This window comes from Phaseolus vulgaris, chromosome 9 (assembly GCF_000499845.2).
Source record: "Phaseolus vulgaris cultivar G19833 chromosome 9, P. vulgaris v2.0, whole genome shotgun sequence".
Lineage (NCBI taxonomy): Eukaryota > Viridiplantae > Streptophyta > Magnoliopsida > Fabales > Fabaceae > Phaseolus > Phaseolus vulgaris.
Window position 1 is genome coordinate 18,908,671 of NC_023751.2, and position 10,816 is coordinate 18,919,486.

Sequence of the window (10,816 nt, forward strand, 5' to 3'; positions counted from 1 at the left end):
TTCCTGTTATATGAGAGTTTCTTTCACCAGGCTAGGTTAAAATTAACACTAATGGGGCTGCTAGGAGATATCCTGGTTTTGCTACTTGTGGTGGTATTTTCCGTGGGAGTATTAGAGAGTTTATTGGAGCTTTCTCTGGTTTCTTGAAGTTCAGACTGTTTTTGTTGCTGATTTTTTGTGGGGTTATACATGCTATGGAGGAAGCTCAAAAGATGGGGCTTACTAATGTCTGACTGGAATGTGATTTTGCTTTGGTTTGTGTTGCGTTTACTGTTACAACTAATGTTCCTTAAATGCTTCGTAATCGATGGAATACTTGTCTTAATTACTATGGGAAAATCAGGTTTAGGGTTACTCATATTTTTCGGGAAGGAAATGCGTGTGCTGATAAGTTGACTAATTTAGGATTTATTCACAGAAGATCTTTTCATTAGTATAATAGGTTACCATCTAGTCTGTTCTTAAAATTCTTTATGAATAAATATGGTCTACTTGTGTATTATTTTTGTTAATATATGAGTTTTGGTCTAGTCCACCATACTTAAAGTGTCAGCATAACTGAGATGTCAAGTTAAATAATGATGCTTATCATGAAAACTTTTATTTAAAAAGAATATGATAAAAATAAATATAAGAAAAAATGAATAAATATTTATAATATATATTTATGAAAATCCATCCAAATGAATAGTCATTCTTGGGCTATAAAAGTAAAATTCCATCTAAATTTTGAATGAGAAACAAAGTTGGGGAAATAGGTGGTACTTTCCGACAGTTTTATATAAGTATAAACAACATATGATGATATAGAAATTAGATATAAAAGATAATATATATATATATATATATATATATATATATATATATATATGAGAAATTTGTAATTTGTGATATGAAATATGATTAAATGAGAACTTAGTGATAAGAAAAGTTGATAGATTGATTCTTTTTCCGGGAGGGGAGGGCGGGGACATGAAAATTAAGGAGAAGGATGTTAGGTGCTTATTCAAATTATAAAAATAGAAAAACAAAATAAACAATAATAACACGCACTTCAACCACCCTGCGCAGAAACAAGTAAGTGCGCTTCTGTCATAATCACTTTTTCAAATTAATATATCTACTTAATTAAACAATAATTTCCATTTTTATATATCTAAAATGTCTTACGTCAATTCTTCACGCACATAAATAATGCCTCACACTATTTATTTAATTTTCTGAAACTAATATCTTCAGAGAATTAAGACGTGGACATCATTTAAAATCCCTTCTATTATATTTTGGATTTTAAGTTAACGTTATAAAGATCTTGAACTTTAATTGTAATTATATATACTTCAAAAGAGTAGTTTTACATTAAAATTTAATTCTTTAAAAAAATATTTAAAATATGTTTGCACTTAAGACGGAATTGAAATAAAATTGGTTAACTTTAAATTTAAAATTTGAAAACATTTGAAACATAAATAATGAATAATTTAAATTTGGCGTGCATGACAACAATATTTTACTTCTTTCGTTTTAAAAGTTAAAAATAAAACATTAATTCAAATAAAAAAGTCAACATTGCCGTAACCTTTTTCAATGTAATTAGAATTCATTAATAATTAATAATAAAAATATTTTATGTTGTCTTGTTAAATACTATAATATATCGTTGAATATTTTAAATAATATTTAGAATAATTTTTTTCTCTCAGAAAAAAATAAACTAATGGAAAACACATAGGATTACTTCAACCTTATACAAATAAGTCTATAAATCACTCCTGAATTTGTAGTATCCAAACTGTATTCAGATCTATGTTGCTATCCTATCTAGCTACGACAGATACCCAAGTATCTTATATAAAAAAAGAAACCTTCCATTACAGTCCTATTTAGAATAATTTATAATTAATTAACAATATAAAAATATTTTATAGCCTAGTATCAAACCTCATTTCACCCTAATATATATATATATATATATATATATATATATATATATATTTTGATATTGTTGCGCCCATAAAAAGTAAAAAATAGTATCAAACTTAAAATCCTTTTCAAACCCTCCATACAAACATAGTCTTGAGAACTAAAAGGTTGCTGCAACATCTGTAATGCTCTACACGTATACATTACTGTATATATTCTTCCTTAGCTGATTAAAATAAACTGTATATATTCTAAATATAGTACTAGTATTTCCTTTTCCGGATGAGGGGAATGTGAGAAATTAATTATATGATACTCCGATGATGTAATTTTCACTAGTTTTGATAGAGACAGAGTTAAGTAATATTATTTTTTTTATAAATTAAAAAATACATATAATTTAAATATTAATTAAAATCTTTTCCAAAGCTAAACAATTATTAATGGTGATGACTTATTATGGTGGACTAAATTAATGTTGGATATCAAGAACAACTAGTGTCACAAAATGAGAAGTATATTGAATGCATATTTAGATATGATTTTTTGAATTTTAGTGACTAATTAAGGTCAGTCTGAGGCAAACAGTTAGATCTAGTGTCCATCTAAACAGTAATAAATATAGTGGTATAGCTGAACAGTATGTTGATAGCTTGAATGCAACATATATTGAGGATTATGCATAAGTTGTAACAGAGTTAGAATATCTAAAAGATTTTTTTATATATAAAAAATATATTAATTAAAATAATTAAATATACATTAGATTTTTCTGAATAAAAATTGTTGAAAAAGTTCAATAACAATAAATCATCTTCATTTTATATACATCACCTCATATTTCAAACTTGAAAATAATAAGGTCTTAGATCTTCTTTCTGTTCATCTTAATCATTCTTATTCATATGATATCTGTTTTTATCAGCATATGATATGAAACTCACAATTAAAATCCTAATCATATATAATAATCTTGCATTATCTTATAATTTATTTTCTTAACTTCTTGCATGACATGTAGTCTAGTGGTTCAAAATCTGTCCTATACGCGGATTATTCTATGGCGGCTAGCCTTGGCTGTATTTCTAATGCTAAATCAGCAGTGAAAAGTTGGAGTTTGTGCGGTGAAAGTGATGAGATAGGTGAAAAGAGGCATCAAATTGAATGGAGGGAAAAAGGAAAACGCACCAAAGAAACCCAACTTGACAAAAAATCTCATCAAGCTTAGAAAGTGGTAACTATATATTAATGGATGAAACCCATCGGTATTGCGCGATAATTAGCTGTTTGATTATTTTTAATATATAGTGGTGCATGTCTACGTAAAAGACCAATACTATATCTGAGTAGGAAGTTATATATAACACTCTTATTAAAGTGCCGTAATGTAGAATGTTTTACTAGGGGTGAAAGCAAAATGCATTCTCAATTTCACTCGTTATCAACGTCAATTTTAAGAACCAATAGCATTGTTATGTTTGAACCAGTATCACATTCGATATGATCTTCTTTTAGCTGCAGAGTTGAGTCGGTTAAAACCTACAACAGCACAATTTGAAAAGAGTCAAGTGACTTGGAAAATATCCTTACGTTACGTACTCTATGACAATGTTGAAGAAAGAATTATCACTTGAATCACACGGATATCATATAATATAATGGTTGAAGAAAAACCCAAAAAGAGGACGCAAAACAAAGAGTATTTTATCCTCCGAAACAAACAAAAAGAAGCCCAGAGAAACTCAACTTTTTTTAGCAATAAAAAGAGAAATGAAAAAATATATATCATATTAATCGATGATGAGATAAAAATATTGTATATAAATAACATGGTCGTATATCGGAGCAGTCTAGGTGATTACATCATCCAAAAAAAAATATTTGATTTATTTATGTGATTGAAACTGGGGGAATGGTTTAGGAATGATTAGGTTTATAGTGTTTGGTGCAAATTCAAACTTGGGTTCTACGGGTGGCTCACCGTACGTATGTGTATGCATGGTGACATGGTGCGCAACCTAATTCTACGAAGTGGCCACCAAGTTTTCCACTTAGTGAAGTGGCAACTATCAATTTTTCCACAAACTATGTTTGTGCACTCTCCGCTGTGATACTGCTTACGACTCGCATTTGGTCTCTTCTTAATGTTGCACTGCACTATTACCTCCTCAATATACCTCTAGTTTCCTCCTTTTCTTTTTGCCCCTTACTTCCATACCAAACACTATCTTTTTCAACTAATTACTCAATTAATTAATTGCCCTTTCTCTAATCTCCTTTACTCTTTTTTTCCTAATATTCTACCAATCTCATATCATTCCAATTCTTGAATTCTCCTTCTCCATGATTCAGATATAGATGCAGAGAATGGCTAAAATATCAGACAATCTCGATCCTGTACTTAACATCATTTTTTTCTGTTAGGCTGTACTTGGCCCAAGTGTACTTAACCGTATGCCACAATCAAACGTCACTTTCTCTTCCACAAAATGACTGACACGGGTGATCTTCATCATGAAAGTAGTTCACGATCCATTTCCTTAAACCATTACAGTATTGTGATTTTTGCGTAATTTTGCCCTCCACCTACTAATCATCATAATACATGTGAGAGAAAGTATTGTTATAGTGCATATATGATATATATTGCTTTCACAACTACACCTCTAATTCACTTTAATCCATTTAAGTTTATGTTTTGATGAAACTAGACAATGTGATACTCAATTTCTAATATAATTTTAAGATGCCAAATGAAGAAATAAGATTTTGTTGCTTGAGGAAAGTTCACATAATATACTTTTGAACACGCCTCTTAATATATTCCTTATCATTAGTTAAAATTTTATTATATATTATAAAAAATTTAAGTTTCTCATTAAATAAGAAGTGGTTTTGAATCACATTCATACATGGTTACGCAAACAAATAATGGCATATTCAAACATACATATCCATTGTGGGTGGTGAAATATTGGATTAGCTTATAAGTCATATTCTTTTACTCTGTCGTCTCCTTTACTGCAAAATAAAATAATGTAAAATTAGTTTTCCAAATTTATGGCACCCATTTTGACAAAATCCAATGTTAAGATAAACTTATCCTAAATGGAAATAGCTATTTATAAATAAATAAAACTCCTAATTAATTTTCTCTCAAAAATCTAAACCAAATATATACATTTTTTTATCAGAAAAAGGAATATATTGAATAAGGACAATAATTAAGTTGACCCAATCCATATAAAAAGCTATATGTAACACAGAAGAAAAAGTTTAGTGTGAAGTTGGCTCCTTCCCTGCATAACCATACAACCAAAAAGCTTTATGTTTCCCACATTCTAGTTAGCATAATTTCACAGCTAAGAGAAGATTATACAATATGCAGCCACGGATTGTACCATTGTTCAGCCTTTTGTCTGCTGGGAGTATAGACAGTGCTATTTCTTTTGTTAGGATAGAAATGTGTACATTATAATTGGGTTGAAGCAACCTGTGTTCCATTTTAATTTAATTTATTTATTATAGCAGATAAAAAAGAACAAGAAAAACTCCTTCTGTGCATATATCATTTACTAAAAACAAATGTGCCACCGCCAGTGTTAATTGTAATATGAAAACTAAAATTCTGCACAATTTTTGTAATACGAAGAGGACAGCCTATTTAAACCAAAAGTATATAATTTATATGCTATTTATTGATAAAAAAAATTGATCGAATAGAAAGAAACAAACCAATTGATGAATTACTTTTTAAGGAACACCAGGTGTGCACAATGTTTGAAAATATGGGAAGAAAAGAGAGAAAATATGAAACAAGATGGATGACTCGACTGAAAGAGATAAAAAAGATAAGTACAGAAAAGCTATAGCAGAAAATGATTAAAAGAATGAAATTACCCTTCTTTTCTTCCCAACAAATTACGTTTTGCACACGACGCAAATTCGCTTTCACATGTAAAGTATATGCAGTGTAAAGATAAAAAAAAAGTAAACAATTAGTTTTGCCACTGAAAAAAATGCAGACACAAAACTGTACATAAAAATATGGTTCACCATTTAAAGTTAAGACTATTAACTTAAATAAAATGAAACATTTATATAAATAAAAAATCATGTAATATATATATATATATATATATATATATATATATTTATGTTGACACACATTAATCACATCATGCACGATCCCCCGCCTCCTAATTATCTCACTGCAGCCGGGGAACGTGTAAAGTGGAATTATAAAGCTGCTTTTTGGATTATAAATATTATTAAATATATTCAGCGATTGAGTATAAATATTACGATAGGCAGCATTTGTTTCGCAGTGACTTGCAGATAAACAAAATTCAGAACCAATTTCACTTGATCCCACACACGTAGCTGAGGATCAAGAACTAGAAAGAGAGAGTAATTAAGAAGAAAAAAGATGGGTGAGGGGTTGAGAAATGCAAGGCCCTATCTGCTGTTATTGGCTGTTCAATTTGGGTCTGCTGGTATGTTCATATTTGCCATGGATGCTATAAAGAAGGGTATGAGCCATTACGTCTTCATCGTCTACCGTAATGCCATCGCCTCCGTCACGCTCGCTCCCTTCGCCTTTGTTCTTGAAAGGTATCTTCCACTTATACCTCCCATAATTCATCCATGCATGCATATACATAATTCCAAATATACTTTTTACGACGTCTAATGTTTTCTGATCTTAAGTAGGAATTAAAGTAATACTAAGCATGTATCAGTTCTTCTAAAACAAATATTTTGCAGGAAAGTTAGACCGAAGATGACTTTCCGGGTATTTTCAGAGATTATGGCACTGGCTTTCTTCGAGTATGATTCTCTTACACTTTCATTTGTTATTATTGTTTATCAGTAGACTTAGTTAATTAAATTATACGATGCTACTTGCAGAATAATACTGGATCAGTGCTTCGCTCTATTGGGCATGAAATTCACGTCTGCTTCTTTCCTATCTGCTGTCATGAACTCTGCTCCCTCTATTACTTTTGTGATGGCAGTCATTCTAGGGTAAGAATTCAATCAAATAATAGTAATAACAATACCTGGTTATTTTCACCTTCACAACATTTATTTTATTTTCTCACTTTTATTTAACTTTCTTTCTATTCTTGTCCACCTTCCACACACATATACCCTAAAAATAAGATGCTTAGCAAATTTTTTATTTATCTATTATAAATATTCCAATAATATTTCATATTTCCCCTTATTGTTCTTCCTGTCACATCATTTAGTTTATTATATACATTCCTTCCTCTTCTAACTCTGTCTTTCTCTCTTTCAAGAAGATGCCAAATACAGGTGCATAATGCAACATTATCAAAACAATTGTATTTACCTACAACCTTATCTAATAAATAAAAAGAAAGGCTCTATAATAGTGGTTCTCAGGTGATTGGTTAGTAATGGATCAAAATGCTTCTATAGAAAGGTTTAGGTAAAGTCCCACCAACGCTAATTAATGTTCTTGTATTGTATTTGGAAGTCTATTTTGAAGAAAACAGGAATATATTAATTTATTGTTTTTAAACTCCGAGAAACAAAAAAAAAAGATTTATAAAACGAAATATTAAGATATTAAATTTATTTATTTTAAAAATATCTAATTAAAATATATTATTATAAATAATATCAGTATTCATTTTTTTCAAAGTATAATTTCCATACATGCCCTTCTCTGATTTATAAGTACCACTTTATATCATCTTTGAAGCTTGATACGACGTAACCTTTTAATGGAGTGATGTCCTTTTCCAATACTTTTTATGTACCATTCTTCTTAAAGAGTGAAAACAAAAACATAAACTTTAACGGTAAGCGATAGTAAATTCCAGTCTCTTGAATCTCAATCTGCCTCTCATGAATTCCACTAGAAAGAAAAATACGATATCTCTGTATATTGTGCATGTGTATGTGAAAAAGTGCAGTAAATTCTTGTGTGTGGTTTTCAGCCACTAAATTCTTGTGTGTGGTTTTCACACACAATAAATTCTTTGTGTGTGGTTTTCAGCCACAGTAAATTCTTGTGCGTGGTTTTCAGCCACGATATAGATATGCCTAATGCACCTTTCCCTCTTGATTCAATATAGCATTCAAAACAAAATCACTAGTGCGTACACGTATAGACACGTAATAACGACAAAAGCACAAATCTTCTTTTTTGTTTTATGGGTTGGACAGGGAATGATAGATATAAACATTTATTTATTTTTTAAAATGAGCAGAATGGAGCGCATGAAAATTAAGGAGAAAGCATGTCAAGCCAAAGTGATTGGCACCGTAGTAACATTTGGAGGAACCTTGCTTATGGCATTGTACAAAGGCCCTGTCCTTAGTTTCATGAGATCTTCGACCAGCCATGCTACCCAACCTCAGAACGTGGCCAATCCTACTGGCAACCATTGGGTCATAGGCACAGTGTTCCTCCTCATTGGTTGTGCAGGCTTTTCTGCATTTTACATATTACAGGTATATATATATATATATATATATTGTTAAATGCACCTTCCTACTAATTAAGTTTCACATATAATAAGATCAAATATCTATGAATTTCCTAGCAGAAATTAATGATTTGTGGTTTGGCGATATGTAGGCCATAACATTGAGAAAATACCCAGCAGAGATGTCGTTGGCCACTTGGGTTTGCTTTGTAGGGGCACTTCAAAGTTCTGTTGTTGCAATCTTCGCAGAACGCCACCACCCTCATGCTTGGTCCCTTGGTTGGGACACACGACTCTTTGCTCCTGCTTACGCGGTCAGTGCTTTTGGATTTGATGTATAGTACAGTAATAAGTATACATAACACCACTGTTTGGGCTGAAAATGAAAGCAACTACACCATCCTAGTTGTGGTAGAATTGCACCCATGCTCCCTTTTTATAACCTTATCTTTTTCTTAATCAGTGTTTTCAACCTTTTACAGGGAATAGTTACCTCAGGAGTTCAGTATTACATACAAGGCATGGTGATAAAATCCATGGGCCCAGTTATTGTGACTGCTTTTAATCCTCTGCGTATGATCATTGTTACGGGCTTGGCCTGCATCATCCTATCTGAGCAACTCTACCTTGGAAGGTACTAATGCTAGAATTCAACATGGTTCAATTCTCATCTTCATTTTGTTTTCTCTTTACTAACAATATTTGTGTGCTTTGCTTGATATCAGTATAATTGGAGCAGTAGTTGTTGTTCTGGGGCTTTACCTAGTAGTGTGGGGAAAAGCTAAAGAACGTAGAGGTATGACTCCACCATCTCCGGCAGAGGGTAACTTTCCAGAAGATCAACGACAGCTACCGGTTACAGCAACAAGGAATGATAGTGATAATAATAAGGCTTAAGTAGTGCATGGCCATAATATAAAAAAGTGACGTGGAAGGCACAATATATTGAGATGAGAAAGTCAGCAAATTAAGTAGGCCTCGGCTTTGTCGAATGAGACACTTGTGTAGCATTTCCGTACAACTGGTTAATGTCAATGTCGTGCAATTTACTCATACCATGAAATTGGTGGGGCATGTGTCATGACGATCATGAAATTCATCATATATATAATTAACTAGTGGCCACTTTCAGCTGCATCATTGTTCTTTAGTTGAATGACCTAAAATGTGCTTTCCTATTCATCATAACTTATTTACTCAATTCTGGGCTGATTTTTTTTTTCTATATAATAATTTTATGATAGTTATATTTTGCAAATTCAAATTTCAGCAGACTCATATCCACGATCATGTCAAATAAAAAAATTATTATTAATAAAAATATAAGAATTAGACCAAAACTTACATATTAACAAAAACGATATATAGATAAACTATACATATACATAAAGAACTCTAACAATAAACTAGATGGAAGCCTATTATATCAATGAAATGAATTTGAATCCTAAGTTAGTCTGCTTATTCGCACACGCATTCACGAAAAATATGAGTAATTTTGCCACAATAATTAAGATAAGTGTTTCACCGATTACGAAACATCCACGGAACCTTGGTCCTAACAGTAAATGCACCACTAACCAAGGCAATTGTGTTAGCTGAGCTATGCTTTGTTAGTATTTTGTTTGTGTTCTTGCGTTCTGTTAATAATTGTCCCTAAGGACGGATATCGATCCCACAATGAACCGTGTCGAGTACAATAATCGCTAAATATAAAAACAGAACAAAAATTAAAAGAGTTTTGAATTAATTGTGGTGACACTGATCAATAAGAAAACAGACAAAGAATTAGTTGTTTCAATTGAAAAAATAAGGATTACTTTCATCTTTCTCACTCTCAAGTATTTTGATTAGCATGTCAATATTAAGTTCTTTGATTGAAATTGATGCCCGTATAAAAATCATTTATATCGATTCCTCGCATATAAAATCCTTAAGAATGTCCCTTAACTATCGATCCCTCGCATAATTATAAAGAACAACTTAGAACGAAACTCAGACGTTTAATAGCAATTAACATTTCAAGTCTATTCCTAGCACTCAAATATGTTAAGTATTGTTGTTTAGGTCCGAACCCTAAAAATACCTCCTGGTTAGACTTAAGATTCTCAATTTGTCACAGAAAGTTAAAAGTAAAATAACAATACCAATAATCAACCAAGAACTGAATATTAATATATAAGATATCACCTCAATACATAAGAGTTTGAGCAGATTACTCTCAACCCCAAATGGTAGAATTAGCCACGCATACTTCTAGCACCTTCTATTCTCCCAATTGGGTTACAATTCACTCTATGGTGTTTTCCTCTCAATCTGGCACCCTAAGGTTGAGCCTCTAGCCCTCTATTTATCCTAGTTTTATAAGGTTAGGTTGTTTATTGTGTCGCGCTAATGGGCTAAATGATAAAACATAAAAAAGGCTCAAT

The 10,816-nt window shown here is 31.3% G+C and overlaps 1 protein-coding gene across 1 annotated transcript; it reads left to right on the forward strand.

Moving 5' to 3' along the window:
* The first annotated feature begins 6,226 nt into the window (after positions 1-6,226).
* On the forward strand, positions 6,227-9,524 carry LOC137820159 (WAT1-related protein At4g08290-like). Its single transcript, XM_068624025.1, has 7 exons — positions 6,227-6,537; positions 6,691-6,753; positions 6,835-6,951; positions 8,169-8,412; positions 8,540-8,701; positions 8,870-9,021; positions 9,113-9,524. The coding sequence occupies exons 1-7, from the start codon at positions 6,353-6,355 to the stop codon at positions 9,282-9,284; spliced, it is 1,095 nt and encodes a 364-aa protein (XP_068480126.1). The 5' UTR covers positions 6,227-6,352; the 3' UTR covers positions 9,285-9,524.
* Positions 9,525-10,816: the final 1,292 nt, after the last annotated feature.